Source organism: Dryobates pubescens, chromosome 21 (genome assembly GCF_014839835.1).
Source record: "Dryobates pubescens isolate bDryPub1 chromosome 21, bDryPub1.pri, whole genome shotgun sequence".
Classification (NCBI taxonomy): domain Eukaryota; kingdom Metazoa; phylum Chordata; class Aves; order Piciformes; family Picidae; genus Dryobates; species Dryobates pubescens.
In genome coordinates this window covers 12779084-12797646 of record NC_071632.1, presented here as the reverse complement: position 1 = coordinate 12797646, position 18563 = coordinate 12779084, and the positions used below count along the sequence as shown (strand labels likewise).

General features: G+C 45.4%; 1 protein-coding gene across 1 annotated transcript in view; it reads right to left on the bottom strand.

The window, feature by feature from the left end:
• The window catches only part of PTPRN2 (protein tyrosine phosphatase receptor type N2), a 596056-nt gene that overhangs the window by 93905 nt on the left and 483588 nt on the right, over nt 1-18563 (bottom strand). Inside the window, exon 13 of the mRNA XM_054171491.1 lies at nt 6302-6514. Within this exon, the coding sequence (XP_054027466.1) occupies nt 6302-6514 (213 nt within the window). The remainder of the gene's footprint in view (nt 1-6301; nt 6515-18563) is intronic.

Sequence of the window (18563 nt, the reverse complement as noted above, 5' to 3'; positions counted from 1 at the left end):
AGGGCTGTGCATGTGGGAGCAGGGAGCAGAGCAAGGGAGAAGGTAATGGGGGAACACTGCTCCTCGCAGATGGCCACAATAAGCTCAAATACAAAATTGCCCTCTGAAATCTCTGCCATCATGCTTCAGCAAGATGGGCACTTCTCACTAAGCAGGGTACGTTTGCCAAGGGTATGTTTGCTAACATATTTACTTATATACACCCCATTCTAGCAAACAAGCACATCCGATAAATTTATGCAGTATTTTGAAATGCCATTTCCAATATTACTACCATTTAACTTCATTTTATGGCTATTACAGGAAGCAAGGTTAGGGGAATTACATAGTCCACTGCACCACAGGAATTGTGGTTTGTTCTGAACACTAATCAAATAAAACACAGATTAAAAGTTAAATCTGTACTTGTGCACCTCCCGTTTTGCCTCATTCTGCTTTGGCCATCCACTGTCTGGATGAACACAGTGTTTAAACATAAGGTAAACCCTCTTCTAATGACCTTAAACCACATCCCACTTCTTTTTTGCTCTCCCTTCATTGTTATGCATGACTGTTGTGTAGAATATATCTTTTGCACATTGTGAAAACTGTCTCACCTTAAAGTGGTTTATGAAACAGCATTGCATACAAAGCATTTGCAAGTCCCTGAGAATTTATTTGAAGAACTAATTCTAATGAGAGACAGAAAAATGTTCACATAATACACACTAAGCAGACTTAAATAGACAAGGATAGCTCTTCTAATACATACCTGTCTATGCATACCTTCTAAAACCTCTCTGTGTACATTTTATTATGAACACTTAGAGTTTCTCTTGTTGCTTTACATAGTCATGCATGATGATTTTTTTTTTTCTCCTATAACAAAGACTCAGGAAAAGACTAAAAATGTGTTACGTTCTTTGTTTTGTCAGAAGAAAACACAAGCAAGCGCGCTGGAGCATTCAGCCTTAAGGTAAAATTTTCATCGATCCAAAATTCATACTGAATGTATTCCTTACTGAAATGTTTACTAAATATTCATGTACTGAAGACCCTTAGTCTTCAGTGATGTCTTTTTTTTAAGTGTAGTGAGAAGTTCCTTGAAAATGAAGTTTTACACAGATAGGAGGGAATACTTTGTGATAACAGTCATACTCAGTTTGCCGGTTTTCTTTGGTCCCAAGTATGATGTTAATCAGAATATTATTTAGAATTTGGTCAATAAGAACATCAAAATTTTTCTTCATTTATCCCACTTAGTTCACATATTTCAGTTTTCTACAGAACTGATACACAGTATTACTATAATGTTAAGGTGTAATACTAAGTCAATCTAGAGTGTAAAATACCAAGACATATTAGAGGCAATGAGTTATTAGGCTCAAGGCGAGGAGAAAGTTCTTCACAGAGAGAGTTGATAGCCATTGGAATGTGCTGCCCATGGAGGTGGAGGAGTCACCATCCCTGGAGGTGTTCAAGAGGGGACTGGACATGGCATTTGGTGCCATGGTTTAGTAGTCAGGAGGTGTTGGGTGACAGGTTGGACTTGATGATCTTTGAGGTCTTTTCCAACCTTATTGACTCTATGATTTGTGTTTAAACACACAAACCAGGCATGATGGTTAAGTAAAGAGTATGTTTCCAGTGGATTCTTTCAGCTGAAGCCTTTCAAAATATTTGCAGCAAAATATTTACTGTAATTGTCATAAATACGGTGTTCTTAACATCTCTAATACAAAATACCAGCAGGACCAAATCTATAAAAGCACAGCGAAGCTCTTAGTGGCTTTGAATCCAAACTGATCATGTAATTAATAAGACTGCATTTGACAAAGGAATATATAATACAATACATATAACAATGTAGAATCTAACATGTAATTTACAGCTATATGCCTGCTGAATCAAGTTACTTGAACAAGTTTTTAAACCAGCAGATGATGTAATCCACTGACAGTGTAACCCTGCGTACTTCAGTGTTAGAAGGAACTTCATTGCAAACGGGTCTTTGCCTCCTCACTTTTTAAAGGAAGTTCTTTTGGCTGAGATGAAGGAAAATTAAAAAGAATGATATTGACATAAAATATTAAAAGGCAGGCTTTTCTGAAGCCAGCTTCAGTGCATTTTAACTTTTGGCTTTAAACACCATTATGGGCAACATTTTGCAGAGCATAATCAGTGATGCAGAAGACCATGCTCGTAGGAAAGTTCTGCAGCACAAAGTATAAAATATGCTGATGATTTAACATCTCACACAACCCAGCACTACTCACAGGGGAGTCAAAAGCCAAGGTTCAGTTGGACTTACAAATACATCACCCTGAATCAAACAGAGCATCCCTAAATAGTAGCAGTCACTAACATATACTCATTACATTAATAAATTGCTCACTAATGGGAGCAGTGACAAGTAAGATGTGCACTTAGTGGCCCTGTTTGCAGCCCGCCCTCGATGTTTGAATGCCCGGTTTTTCTCTGGGTTATGTTCTAAAGGCTTCAAAGTGCATGAAGAAAAGCTGCTCAGTGTTGTGAAATAAATCAAAGACTGTCTGCTGAAAATTCCTAAAACGCTTCTGCCCTAATCTCCCAGACCAGAGAGTGGGCTTGCAGAATGCTAAACTTGCTTTTCAAAGAAGATCAAAGCAACAGGAGCAACAATTAAACACATGGGTGCAGGTGTGCGCATGCGCAGGGGCACCGCAGAGGCAGCAAGAACCTCTTTTCAGTCATCCCTGAATGCTAGCGCTGACTTATCTAACCATTACATGTGTGATTTGAAAGGACAGGAGCTACACAACCACTGCCCACCTCTATGTAGAAAATATGCTTTATGCACATGCAACATTTTACAAGCCACTCTATTTCCATTAATTTTCAAAGAGTCCTTAACCACTGCCTGATTAAGCCAGCCTGGAATTTCGTTGTTTAGTGATTCAAAGACAAATGAAGTTGCAATTGTGTTCCGAGTGTTACTTTTTGAGTAGTGTTTAGTCTCCCAGACTTAACACTTTAAAGACCAGCTGCTTGTCTTTCCAAACACCTTAAAGAACCAGATAACCTCTTCAAGCAGTACTGGGCAATTTGGCATCTTATCAAGGTGTTGGAACTTGGTTCTACTGGACTCAGCTCAATGGTCAAATTAGACAATTTCTAAGGTCTTTTACAACTGCAATGATTCTATGATTCTAAGGGTACTGCAGAGATTTTATATGCCTGCTTCAGCTTTTAAACAGTATTGGTAAGGCCGCTCACTTCTACATGCCCTTTCACAAGAAACACTCATTTTGGCAGGTAAGCGTGCTCACATGAGAGATGCACATGCTAGAAGCTAAATGCCTGAGGAAGGGTGACGTTGCATGACAGGCACTACGCCTCCAGTGCAGGGAGAGGTTCAGCAGCCAGCCTGCTATTTCCCTGACAATACGGTTTGTCTGTTTTCCCCTTCTTAAGCTGGTATTTAACTGCACAAACAAGAAGGGGGGGTGAGGGGGGGAAATAATTAAAAAATTACAGGCAGCTGTGGGAAAAAAAAACCCTCCTTAAAGTTCACAGAGTGAGTAAGGAAGGAGTAAAACCCCAAGTGAACTCTCCTGGCTGAACTGGGTTAGGATGAAAAATGCTCCTGCTAAATGTTGAAAATTTAGGTCAGTCTTGTTTATGTGAAGATATAAACCACTGACATTTTGAGAAGCATGTGAATCAAAGTGATATTTCAGTTTTCTCTGTGAATCACATTGGGCCACCAGGCCCTTTTATACCAACCAATTTCTTCCCCTCAAACTAAATAAATAAATCTGAATTGTCACTTAAGCTGTAAGCAGAAACATATTGGAGCATTGTGCTTCAAAATCATGTGGCAGCAACCACTGAAACATTTCATATTTTTAAAATACACTGTGTTAACTGAGTAGATATTTAAGAACCATTTAAGAGAGAACAAAACGGGTCCAGTTTTGAAAGCTGTCTGCTTTTTTTTGCTTCCCCTGTATTAATTAATACAGGTTACATTATTCCCCTATGAGAATCAGGGAAGATGAGGAAGATAACTGACGCTTTTCTGAGACCTAATTGATGTTATCCAAAACACACATCACACCAGATACCCATTGCATTTTACACAGCTCAACATAAGGCGATTTTGACAATGCGAATAGAGCTCAGTCCTATTTCTCTTCCAATCCACGTGAATAGTTTATTATACACAGAACCAGGCTCAGTGATGCATTTTGATAAAATGCTACTGAGCAGCATCAAAACTGACAAGAGTATTTTGTCTGCCCATACTAGGGCCTCCTACTGCTGCCACTGGAACAAATGGCAAAATTCCCATTTGCTTCCACAGGAGGAGAGCCAAGCCCTTAGAAACCTTTGTATTTAAGGAAAAACGGTTTTCCTCCCACTGATGACTACAGTTTCCCTGAAAAACCAATGGAAATGTTTAATAAGTCAGGTGGTTAGGACTGGGCCCAAAGGTCAGGAACAAAGAGTATTAATAGCCTTGCTATTGGAAAACTGAGCCAGCATCCTCAAAGCATTGTTGTTGTTTTTCAACAGAAAATGTCTTTCCTGGATCTAACTAGGAAGATTTAAGAATATATCTGAATCTGTAAAGAAGAAATGAAGCACACATTTCATTTACTGTCTGGATTACAGATTCTTATTAAACAAACCAGAGCTCATTATAAAATCAATATCAACTTAACCGCTGTATTCCCAGGAGAAATGGCAAAAAAGGTCACTCCAAGAAATTCAAACAATTTTCCTGCTGGAAGGGCACCATTTTAATTACAGATACTATTAATTAGAGTTGTCAGTAGAAAGATTGTCCTGTTAATTATCACAAATTCAGTTTCAAGTGTGATTTTTGGAATCTGGAGGGCTTTTTTTTTTCCTTTAAATTTAAGAATTCTTGCATTCACATACACAATTCTTGTATTCAGGAAGAAGTGATACCACCTTTCCCTCCTGTATTAAAACCAAACAAAAACATTTACAACCACAGCCTCTTTGGCCAACAAAACCCATCTGACAAACTACTATTTTGTTCATACTTTATCCTGGAGGACACTCCTTTTTCCACTGGAAATGCTCTTGCTCTCCCTTGCTTTGGAAGTCATTAAATTTAAAGATGCAGAGCGATTTAAAGGTTTTTCTTTTTGTTTTGAAGTAAACATTCCGTTTAAACTGAAAACCCAAACCACTCCTGAAGATACTAATTGTTACAGAAACATTCATATTTATCATTCTGTACTAAGATCTCCCTGGACTCAGCCTATAGAGACGTACTTAATATATTACATATTTAACATGTAAGAGGTAGAGGCAGATCCAAACTTCACAAGGAAACACTAGTTTATTCCCGTATGACTCCCAGCTGCCAATATGAATCTATCTCAGCTCCAGAATACAGAAAGACCATAATGTCTGATCCTAAGCAGAACAAGAAGGTAAAATAAAACTTGACAGAAGAGTGCCACCAGTGAGAACCTATGGGTGAGCAGCAGACAAAAACACTACAGCCACAATGTTTACACATACTTGAGTTCTTTTTCCTGGTCACACTCCAAATATTTTGGGTTAGCAGACCCAGGGCTGTGTGGTATATGACCATAACAAACGCATCACCACATCAGTAACACACTAAGAAGTAAATGCGAGGATCTAAAACAAAGTTCAGGAAGATGTAGAGCATGTCTCCACCCAGTCTCCACTTTTGAAAGTGAAAGAGAAAGCCTGAGGTTTCTGATTTATCTCAAGAAATCTGAGTGCAGTCTTCCCGTATTACTGGGTACGCATCTGCTACCATTGTTCTCCCAGAACCAGTGCTGGTTTACCTCCCCATCTATCAGCATTAGATTTCATTTTATCTGAATAATGGCAGAAGGTGGCAACAGATCGGGTCAAAGGCTCTTTTCATATCAGACCCTGAAGAAGCCGATTACTCAAAAAGAGAGACATCTTCAGATAACCGTGCAATCCATTCCTCATAAATGTTAAAGATTTTTTGTTATTAATAGTGGCAGGGGTGACATATTATGGATATTAATGTTATTTTTCAGGGAATTTCAACTGCAAAGGCACCTTTTTTTTTTTTTTTTTTCCCCCTAATGTTTCTAATTAGGCACGAATTTACAGCAACCAGCAGATAGCCAAGATTAATACCCAGCAGTGAAAAGCTGCTACAGAGAATCCGCGGGAATATGAATGGTGCGGGGTGGAGGTGGGAGGACAAGCTGCCCACCCCCTCGGCTCCCAGTACGAGATGGGTTCCCCCCAGGGTCTGATGGTTAACCCCAGGGGAAGAGAGCTTGGTCCTTACCTGATAAGCAGCGGGGGCATCGGAGCCGACGTCGGCCCCCAGAGCCGAGAGCTTCTCCCGCAGGCGGTGGTGGGCGCGGTGGCGGAGGCAGTAGACGACCCCCGATGCCGCCAGGACTCCAGCGATGCAGGCGAGGGAGAGGAGGGTGAGGAGGAGAAATTTGGCGGATTCTGCTTCTTCCCCGCGCTGCGGGAGCGGCGGGACGTTGCTTTTCTGCAGGGGAGGAGAGAGAGGCAGCGCCTGAGTTGCGCGGTCGCGGAGCAGCGCAGAAGAAGGGGACCCCGTCGAGGGTTAAACACCCGGCAGCGCTAACTTTCAGCCAAGGATGGAGGCAAACGGGCCGGCAAGGACATCACCGCTGACATGCCGCCGCCGCCCCCCACCTCCATCCCATCCCCTCACGGCGGCTAGCATTTAACTACCGAAAGGTAGAGGCGGGCGCGCAGGCTACGCATAACACCGCGGCGCGGCGCGCCCGCAGCTCCACACACCCCCACTCCTGCCCCCCCAGTCCTCCCCCCTCCCCCCCGCCTCGCATCCAGGGCCAGGGGCTACGAGGGCAGCAGCAAAGGAAAATCCGATTATATATCGTTTTTCTTGGAGTGAAAAATAAAGCACGTCACAACAGAGGGGAAAAAAAAAAAAAAAAAGAAAAAAAGAAAAAGGTAGGTGGCGGTCCTTCCTTTTGTCTGTTGTAGAAGGCAAAGGATAAAAAAAGCCCGATAGTTCCAAACTCCTCCAGATTACTATTATTTTTGCAGCAATAGGAGAGAATCCTTCTAGTGCATTTCACTTGTCTCCATGTGCTAAAAAGTTGTACAATAATTTCCCCTCATTAGCTTCATTATAAGCTATATTAGCAACAATTAAAAACGCAACATGAAAATGAAAAGACCAGGCGCGCAAATTGCAGCAAGACTCATTTGGCCTGCATTCCCCCTTTCACAATTACCAGGGAAATGAATTGAAAAGCACGCCCCTGCCTCAGTCCTGGTTGCTACAAGATGAGAACAATTAGCAAACTCCTTTCCACCACCTAATTTCGCGTGGTAACAAAATGGATTTTTCCCCATGAATGCCTAGCCGGCCTATTCATTATCTCTCCTCTATTAGTAATTTTCTGCTCCGTATTCAGCTAGCCAGCTCTTAATTTCCTCCTGTCTCGCAGTGTACACAGTGGCTCTTATGTCAGGCCCGGTCCATTTTTATCTTGTAATCATAAAGGCCACCAAAGCAATTATCGCTGGTCTTGACTGTAAAAGCTTGTCATTAATTAGCCTCCTTGCCTTCAGTGCTGAGGATTAGCCGGGGCTGAGGCTGAGTTAATGGAAATGCAGGTTCAGTAAGACTCCCGGATTTTCTTGCCTGGATGCTCCGAGCGGAGGAGGAGGAGGATCGCCTGGTTTGTAAACCCCGGGCGGCGGGGGGCGGGCGCGGGGCTCGCCGAGGCCAGGCATGTGCCGCCCGCCTCCGCGCCCGCGCAGCCACCGCCGTCTCCCTGCATCCCTCCCCTCACCGGCAGCCGGCCCCTCCTCCAAATCCCAACAGCCACCAGGCGAACGGTACTGTGTCCCCCCCCACACCCCGCCCCAACCACGGAGGGCTCAGGAGCCGCCTGCCCGCGCCCCCCTTCCCTCCCCCGGGCACCTGCCCCTGTCCCGCACCGCTGCCCGCCCTCTGCGCCGGGAGGGGGAACGAGGCTGGTTTGTAAAGGGGACCCGGGAAAGGGCAGCGCTGACAGCAGCCGCTGCCTGCTCGGAGCTCCTGCCGCTTCGGCCCTGGGGGGCTGGGGAAAGGGAGTAAAGGGCTGCAGCGATCTGTCATTAGCATCTCCCTGAAAGGCCGCCTTCCCCTCGGGGCCAGGGGTCGCAATCTGCATCTAAATAGGCAGCTCCGCCAAAGCGCCGGCGCCCTTTCCCCGAGCGCTGCGCCCCGGGACACGAAGCCGGCTCGCCGTGGTGTTTGGCCTCCCACTGGCGAGGCAGGGACAAGCCGCTCCCCGCTGGTCCCCACCCCTCCTCCGGACCCCCCGCGGGCCGGCCGTGCTACCCGAGTGCGCGTAGGGGCACGGCTATAGGCGGGAAGGGGCTGGCGGGCAGCTTCGGGCACTGCTCCTGAACCTCTTGATTCTTTGCTTTCGCAGCCACGGTTTTAAAGGATTTTCATTCTCCGATTGCCGTGTGAAAGAACTTCATAAACACCCGAGGAAAAGGCTACGCGAGAGAAACAATGAAAATGATGGGAGCAAAGTGCTGTCAAATGCTCCGAGTAAACGCGGTGGGAGAGAAAGTGCGTGCTGGCCTCTCTGCCCCTGTAGTTAACAGTGGTTGTAGGTGTTGCGCCCAACTTTGCAAAGCAGTTTTCCCCTCAGAACCGGGGCTACCGTCTCGGGAGCTGGCTGCCCTTAATAAAATATGTGCGTGCTGAGACACCCCGCACGTCCCCGGCGCTCGACTGCACCCCGGAACATGAAACACGGGGGAAAGTTCGAAATCATCCGTGGAGTGTTTAGGATGGCTTACACCTCGGTAAGCATCTTCCGTGGGGAGCCAGCATAGCCGCCCTGGCTGGTGGTAGGCTTCAGGCAGGCGAGGGTTTCTAACAACCCTACACATCTCGGGGGACCAGCGCCAACGCCTGCCCCGGCCTTCCGTGCCCTGGAAGGGGTTGGTGAACCGGCAGCGGGAGGGAAGGGAGGCAGGGGTACGGCCGCTGCCTGCCGCCCTTGCCTGGGCGGCCTCTCGCCGCTGCCCGCCATGTCTCGGCGACTGATGGGAAAGAGAGCGGAGAGTTCTGCCGTGGGACCGCCGCCCCTTCTCCCTGCTCCTTTCTCTCTCCGACTTCACGGGGAGCACCTCCGGAGCAGCTGCCGTCGGGGTCGGGAGAGTTCCCCTCTCCCCTCCCTGCCTCCAGGGAGTCAGTGCTTAGGGCCAGCTCGGCTTCTTCCCACACCGCCCCCAGGAAACACCCGGGCATCAGTGACTTACGCCGGCTGCGCAACACCGCGTACACCGTCGAGTAACGGCGGCGGCGGCGAAGCCCGACCGCCCGCCTCAGGGTCTCGTACTGGCGGCACTGGTGGGCCCCGCGCTGGGGACACCCGGTGCCGTAGAAGCAGCGGAGCCCGGCCCCCCGGGCCTGTCCCGACAGGAGAACGTCCCATTTCCCCCCAACTGCCCTTTCATCTTGCCTGATGTCTGACCAAACATCAAATTATGAAATGGGTAAAAACTAATCCAACGAGTTCGTTACCAGTTGCCCCCCTCCCTCCAGCCAGGAGCACAGATTTCCCCACCCCGCCTAAACCTCCAGTTCTTCCTTGCAATAAGCCCCCAGCCTGAAAAGGAGCTCAGGGTTAATTAGTGGCGTCCTGTCAGACTTGACTTGAAATTGAAAGAAAAATGTTTAAATATTTATGAATTTGACATTTACAGTCGGATGTCTTTTAAAGCAGAACACCTCACCCTGTGCTGGTTGGGGCTGCCGTGGTGTGTGTGCCTGGGGTGGAAGGGGAACAATAGCTGTTGTATAACAAGAAAAACAAATCACCTTTTTTTTACTCTCTTTTTTCTTTTAACACCCCTCCCCCCTAAAGCTGAACAAATAAATAGACCACATAAATTGCAGGTAATTAAATATTAAACTCAGCTACATGTAACTATAAATTTTTTTAAACTTTATGTAACAAAATCTATTGACATTCCTCTGAATTATTTTCTCCTTGGAAAATTTCTGTAGTATCATAGAGTCCCAGTGAAGGAAAAACAACTAATTCCTCAATGGAGGGCTTAGAAAGTGACTTTAAACACAGAGGCTTTGGAGATATTCAGCCAGTCCTTAGCCTGGCCTGAGCCTAAATGCTAGAAGGCAAAAGATTTACCCTATCTCAGAACAACATTACATCTACCACTTACATTCAGCAGTGTCTGTTTGAAGTACACTGCTTCCGTGGTGGATTGTGGTTGGTTGTTTTTTGGTTTGGTTTGTTGGTTTGTTTTTTTAAGGGGAGAAAAAAATGCCTAGGGTATGATCTCATGTAGGCTTTCCCAGTCTCTTGACAGAACACATTTTATGTACACCCAAAAGTGAATCAGTAACCAGAGCAGCCATAATGCTGGAGTCACAAATCAGTGTTCTAATCAAAGAGCAGTGTCCCGTTCTGCGGTGTCATCCCATGATGCAGCAGAACAGCCATTTCAAACGAATTCCAGGCAAATGTAAATATTTAATGTACGCTTTCATGTAAATAAGTTCTCACACCTATGGTGGAAGTGTGGGAGAAAGTCTTTGTAAGAGCGGAGAGGGAGTCCCCGTGCGGTGATGTGAAAGCTCACCTTCCAGATGCCTCAGGAGAATTACACTTCATTATTTATTATTAGGACACAGGGCCTGATTCTGGACCTCACTGAAACAAAACTTGAACTGAAGTTGAGGGTTTGTTTTGCTTCATAAATTAAAAAAGATAGTCCTAATTTTAACCTCAGTATGCCAGTTTCTACACCTGACCTCTCTTCCAGTTTGGAAAGGAAAAAAATCACTATAATTAATTTTTAAATAACTTGATGTTGTAACTTTGACATGCCTTGATTTTTACACATGCACCACACAGTTTTGTTTCTGACCAATATATTATAAAAAAAAAGAGGCAGATTTCTTAGTAAACACAGGGAAAAAGAGGAACTTCAGAATATGATTTGTTGCAAAATATTAGAACGTTAAAAAACTCAAGAGGTGCTATTTTGAATTTGGAATTCACTATAGAATCTAATAAATGAGAGAAGTGAGGCGGAAATAATCATGTATTAATTCTGTGCATTACAAAATCTTTTCAGAAGCTATTATCAGAGCAAGAGGCATTGTGGTTTGGATTCAGGGTGGGAGAAATCCTTTGTGCAACTGAAAGCTATTGTTCCTCTGTGCAGATGAAATTGTACTTGCAAATCTGCCATTCAAGGAGGGGAAAAAGTGCCTAGGCAGAAGAAAAGAATTCTACAAGAAAATCATCATTCTTAAAGATAAACTTTACTAAAATAAGTTTTAGTTCATTGGGTTGTTTGGGTGGTTTTTTATTTGGTTGGGGTTTTTTGTTTGTTTGTTTTTGTTTGTTTGTTTTAAAAAGAGAGTTCTTCGCTAATAGTTGTAGCTACTGACACAAAGGATATATGTGTTATTTCCTTTATATAGAAAGCATGAAGAAAGAGATGTGTGTGGGTATGTATATGTATCCATATATGTATATACACACACATATCTGTGCCTGTCTGCTTGCTTAAATAAATCTAAACTTAAATTCATTTTCATGTATTTTGCCTCTATAAGGTTATATGAGAGACAGGTTGAGATATATTATGCTGGTTAAGTTTTGATAGCTTACTAGAACACCATATTAGGAGGAGCCTGGCTACCCTAAGCTGTCCCCAGGAAACCTACAGAACAGATTCCCCCCCCTCCCCCTTTATAAAACAGGGCAGCTAACAGAAGGGAAAGCAACATCTCTCTTGGTTTTGGTTCCTGCTTCTCCTCGTCTGCTTTGTGTTTCCAGTCAGGTTAGACTGGGACAGCAGGGCCTGAGGATGTTTGCCTTAAGTGCATATAGTGCTCTTCCTGTTCAACACTGCACTCCGGAGCTGTATGGTTTGGGCTACTTGTTGGTGTTTTAAGGTACTATCTTTAGCGTTAGTAAGAGATTTCTGGGGCTGCCATCCTCTGCTTCCCTTTTCACCATCACACTCCTCCCTTCCCGGAAAGCTTGTCTGATGCCAGCATCACTTTCAGCAGATGTCAGTTCACCACCTGAAATGAGGTCAATTTAACACTTTTACTCGGCAGGATGAAATCGGATGGGAAGGTACTTTTTGCTTCTTTTAGGGGTCGGAAAGATTACACAAATCAACAAACACAAAAGGCAGATGGATTTCTGGGAACTGCAGCTTATTCAAATCACTGAGAAAGGTCACTGCAAGAGCCACAGATCTATTCATCTATAGGGGTACAATGATCTTTCCGCAACCTTCAACACCACAAAGCACTCTGGAGCGTCTCTATACCTTTTAGTAGGATTAATACCACGAACAATGACTAAATACAATCAAGAATTCAGTGAGTTCAAAGATCCCTTGATCAATGGTAGGTATTTTCTTCTGGCTTCCTAAAGGCAAACGAAGTTGTTGGTTAGAGTTACAAGAATTTATAGCTATTATCCTGAATCCCACTACAAGGTGATGCTGAAAGATGCCAAGATGTCCGAGAATCCCAAAAAAGTTTGTGGTGTGGGAGGAATAAGGTTGCAAAAGAAGAAATTTTAAGAACTTCAAGATTTTCCTGAGTGTGAATATTTTTTTAAAGTCAGCATTTAGTTAAAGAGTATGGCACAAAAGCCTACAGCATCACTGAGATATTGTAGGGATAACACACAACTTGGAGAAAACAGAGTGCAAAATCCATGCCTGTGGAGGAGGTAGGTGAGCCAGAGATGGAGGGAGCGTGGCCCATCCAGCCTGAAGCCACGGAGCATGCCTCTGGGGTGGCAGCAAGAAGAGGAGGGTGCGGTGACACCACAGTGAAGGAACTTCGATTCCTGTCTCTAAGGTCTCAGGAGCAATGAGGGGGAAGCAGCAGAATGGAAGCACCAGGAAGCAGATTTCCTCCTCAGCCCAGGCTTTGTAAGCCGGAGTGAAACAGATAAACAGAGGGACTCAGCAGGTCCAAGTCACAAGTGTCAGAGCTCGAGCCAAGAGGACGGTCAGCGATAGCCGAGCTTAATCATATATCTTCAGCAAGCAAGAGAAACACAAGCCGTAGTGCCAGCGCTGATCTAATGCTGATGCTGAAGGCACATAATTTAGGGATTAGATAAAGTGCCCTTAAACCTGAGTGCCAATAACCGAGCTCTCTCTCGGTAACACGCTGGCCGATCCGGAGGCACCGTCCGAGGAGCGGCCGCCCCGTCCCGCAGGGAGCCGGACCGGGCCTCGCATCTGCCCAGACACCCCTGCCCGGGGACAGAGCTCCTGCCGCTGTCTCCGCGCATCCATCGCGGGCAACCCGTCCTCGGGGCTCCGAGCTGTCCGCGGGTCGAGGGGGGCGGGAGAGGATGTCCCACTCCGCCCCTCTCCCGTCCGACTGCCCCGAGTTCTGCAATATTCTCGGGGCACCGCTCGACTCTCGGAGCCGCGGCCGCGGGGCCGGGAGGAGGCGAAGTGGCCCTCCCTCCGCCCCTCCCGCCGTCCCTGCTGCTTCACCAAGACCTGACTCAGCCTCGACGGACGGGGCGGTGATGGCAACGGCTGCCCCCCATCCCGTCCGCATCCACACCCCGCTCCTCCGCCCCACGCCGCGCACACGGCTCCCACGCGAGCTCTGGCCGGGCCGCCTCGAAACACTGCACTCCCCCATGTTCCTCCGTCTCATTCTCCGACGCATTTACCTGCTGCCATGGGACGGGCTGCCCCTGGAAGGGCTCAGCGCACCTCCGCCTGCTCTAACAATCCTCCTCCGGTGCCAAAACTTGCCCCTTCAACCTACTCCTCAGCGGAGACAAAGGCGGCGGCAAGCACCAACGCTCCCGGCAGCCGCCTCCCGGCTCGACGCGGCAGGGCGGGGGAAGCTGGCGGCCCCGGGCGGCCTCGGGCAGCTCCCGCGGGGCGCGGGCGACGGTGGAGGATGCCGGCGCGCCCCGGCGCTGCCCTCCTTATATCGGGCGGCTCGCAGCCCCTGCCGGCTTGCCGCACATGGCCCATCCACCGGTTGCTATAGCGATGCCTCCCCTCCACATGTTGCTGGCAGCAATTGGCTAAGGAGGTCTGCGCTGTTCAGAAACCCTTCGCCGGAGTGAGGCGATGAATGGACACGAGCTGTGTCACTCATTTGGCAAAGCTGTTTGCGGTTTCTGGTGTGGACGTGTAGGGGTTTCTTCGTTGTGTTTTTTTCTTTTTTTTTTTTTTTTTTTTTTTTTTTTTTTTTGTGTGTGTGTGGTGGTTTGTGGTTTGGTTTTCTCTGTCTGTTGTTTTGTTTTGTCTTTTATTTTTTTGTTTCTTTTTAAATTTTTTTTTCTTTTCTGTTGGTATCACTCTTGCAACATGGAAGCAGAGGGCAGAACAATGACGGAAAGCCAAAATCAAACAAGGACAGCAAGGAAAACCTAAAGATAATTTGCATGACAATACAGCAAAGAAGCCTGCAACGTTTTATCCTGAAAAGACTTTCCTCCATTAAAAAAACCTCACACGGTCCCAAGCAAAGGAAGTTCAAACTTCTCTCTCTCCCGTCCCCGTTCTCCTAATAACACAGGATATTAGGAAGAGGCAGTGTACTGTGCACAGCCATAGGACAGTGGTGGAGTTAAATAAACCCCATCAGGGACTACAGAGGACGGGTGGGGGTGAGTGGGGCCATGCTGTGCCTGGAGCTTCACACGCCTAACTTCCAGCTAAAGCTGCTTTTCCGCGCAGGTGCCCGACCGCAGGGCAGCATCGACCCGGGGACAGACCCCGCAGTCTTCCCCGTCTCCCCCAAATTACAATATGCCCCTGACAAACGCTGCGGGGGCATCCCCCGAAGCATCAGCCTGCGGAGTTCCCCGTCTGCGGGAGTGGGACAAGAACGAGGGGGGAGCGAGGAGGGCTGCCAGGTGCGGGTGACAGGTCCTTGGAAGGCCCCTTCAGACACCTCCCACCCCGATAAAATGCCCGCCCGCTTCCCTCTCCCACTGTTTCCCGTTGCCGCTACAGCTGGGGATGGCAGGCAGGGCAGAACTGGCCCTCCTCTGTCGCGAGGGGAAGGCTTTCCCCTTCCCAGCCCCAGCCCCAGCCTCCCTCCGCTCAGGAGGTGCAGCCCCTGCGCGCATCCCACATCCCCCGGGCAAAATCGACCCGAGCCACGAAAGCCGCAAATCAGGGAGGGGGAGCTGCTGCCCCTCCCTCCCGTTCCCTAGCCGTGAGGTGGCCCCGGCGGAAGGGGGACGGTGCGGAGGGATCAGTGTGCGGGGATGGGATGGGATGGGATGGGATGGGATGGGATGGGATGGGATGGGATGGGATGGGATGGGATGGGATAGGATAGGATAGGATAGGATAGGATAGGATAGGATAGGATAGGATAGGCCGGGCCGCCCTCATGCCCACACCCTCGCCTGTCCAACAGCCGTCAGGGGCACGGCCCGCAGCCTGTACTTTGCCTCTTTTTTCCCCTCTTCCATTCCCCAACATTGATCCTGTCTGCAGCCGACGCCTTGGTAAGCAGACGGGCCTGTCCAGAAAGCCAAGGAAGAGTAAGGGCAGCCCGTGTCACCAAAGCATCCCCACTCCTCTCCCCAGAGCAAGGCTATTAGCATCAAAAGTATGTGGTAGTATTCAGAAAGCACAGTGGTTGTGCCATAGGCTCCCCTCCCGCCCACCTCCGATGACCACAGACCCACACCAAGCCTGCCCATTTCAGACTGGGGAAGATGTTGTTTCCATCCCCAGCACTTTTGCCAATAAGGTTCCCAGGGAGAAGTACTCCTCACAGCCTTACATGCTCATGGAAAATCCTTCATGTTCCCACGTATTAACACAAATTTGGCTTCTCCAAACATTTAATCAGCTACATTTTTTAGTGCATAGTATCAACTTGTTACTTTGTCAGTGTGTCAGCCTGGTAGTGCTCCTCTTCCTCCAACATTATCCTGCCCTGGTAAGAACTATAGCATACAAAATTTGCTCACTAACCTGCATTACTTGAAAGATAAATGAACCTGCCAAGAGATTTCATTAAAAGGACATGCGTGTTTGCATTCTGATCCTTCTAATGAACTGTTTGAAATGGATAAATACTTCCATTAGCTTTATACTTTGTATTTTTTATTTACAAATATACTAATTATTATTTCCTGGGCAAATACTGCCTCTGTTCAGAGCTGTCAGGTGCTGAATGGATTGAATGTGAAATTGACCGGCCAAGTGTCAAGAGACAGCAAAACAGTGTTTAAAGGAAAGATTTCCTCAGCAGTGAAATTTTGAGACATTTGTAGTGTAATTTAAAATAGATTTTAAAAAAAAAAAATATAAACGTTCATTACTTTTATCATGTGCTAAATACAGCTTTTAAGGGGATGGCAAATATCCGTGAGGGTTATGTCACAGGGAAGAAATTATAGACATAGATGATTTAATCTAAATCTAAACATCGATTACTTATTATGCTAGCCATTAAAAATGTAGGACTTCTTTTGCCACACCAAAAAACTAATAATTTCAATGGCATACTAATTTTAAATGCTTTTTAGAGTTTTCCTAGTACTGTTACTTACAGCCCTTATTTGTAAATCGACTTACAGGTACTTGATAAAATCTCATTTTCAATTGAATTACCTTCATTTAGGGCTATAAATAAATCTTTTCATATGACTTAATGCATTTGTAAGTGGGAAAATAAAACAACCTGACATCAGTGGCATTTAAATATAGAATTTCTAGAAAGTTTAATTATTATTTTTTCTTGGAAAACACTTGAAGTTGAAGGTAAAAATGACTTTGAGACACTTTCCCTGGTTTGAGCATGTCTAAAATACCATTATTTTTAAGATTTGCATTAACATTCACTCAAATTCAAGAGCTGTATTTGAACTATGCCTAAACACAACATATTCTGAACCTTTCCATTTCAATGAGAATGGTGCTGAAATATATTTCCACTTTGTACAGCACAAAACTCCTGTCTGACAACCAGCAATATTTGCCAGCACTCCTTATAAATCTGTTCATAACTTGGTGCTGAAAACCACACTGACCTTTCTGCCTTGAATTCTGAATACAGATCTGTCTGCAATTTTAAGTTCCGACACCCCTTTCTGCAAATGCATACACAATGTATAGCATGATTTTCATTCTTGTAAAGGATGTGTGATAAAGCTAAACCACCATTTAATCTCATTTGTTGTTTTGTTTAAAAGTTTTGTCTAACATCCTTTGGAGCCCTTCACCTTAAATACAAATCCAAGTATGTTGCAGAAGATTTGCCCCAGATTTTCTGTCCATGAGGATCTTAAGATCAAAGTTGAATTTCCTTAGCTCCTACGAACAAGAAGTGTTTTCCCAATATTAACTTCCTGTACACACTTTTTCTAATGACCCTAACTTCAGAAATACGTGCATTAAGAAAGAGCCCCCATATCTTGAAACCATGACGTATGTCCTATAAATAAACCCAATACCTCGCCCATAATTTGACAACGGACTTAGCAATATTTCAGCCACTAGACTTCACTGAGTTTTATGTCTTATCTTCTCAACCTCATCTGTAAAGATCAACACCAGACACTTTCTACTTCCAAGTAAATTCTAGAGCTCTTAGCTTTATTAAGAAAATGATTTCATTCTGGCTAAGATTTGAATCTAATTAATCTGTCTTGCAGTTTAAAAATGATAACTAAATTCAAGCTGCATACTATTCTTCAGAGACAGCTTAAAATATTAATTAACTAAAGAGTGCATTTTCCATTTATTTTAATTACATTAATATAGTTTCAATAAATAAAATAGTGCTATGCTTCATCAAATCAAACAAACTTGAATGCAAATTTTCCTACTGATTTGTTATCTGTTCACATTGGCCTTTTTGGCTGTTTATTTTTCAATAGGAAAGAGATGCAGAATTGTTTGGGGGTTCCCATTAGTGAAATGAGGTCTAGCTGTCTGAAAAGGTCAGATAAGCCTGCTAAGAGGCTGTCAGATACAGCCTTGTAAAAGTAGCATTCTGATAACATACTGCTTATAAAGGTAATCAGTGATATCAAACTGGATGCCTTTTATAAACATTTTAAACCAAATTAGGATTTCATTTTAGTATATTTTTCCAGGTTAATAAAAAAAAAATAATCTGTTAGAACTCTCTAATCCACTTGCCTGCCATGCTTGCTGACAACCAGACAAAATGTTAGAAGACAACTGGGTTGGTGTGGTTTTAATATTCAATTCAGTTAAAGCTGCCATGTTCTAGATTTGCACGTGAACCCCTTTCTTGAGATAAACCACAGGACAAGACAGAGGCAGTGTTGTTAGTAGCTACATCAAAATACAAAAAGGTGTCATCCTACCTAATTCAGTAATAATTTGGTCCTTCAAATATTTGAGCAGCAGCATCAATTGAAGGAAAACTAAACTGAAAGAAAAAGTTACGAAATACCTTGGGTGCCACAGCAGGTGTTTTGAAACACGTCCCTGATGCATTTCATAACAGTTTCAGGCTCTTTATAATTTAGGACTCTATCCTGCACACCCCAATC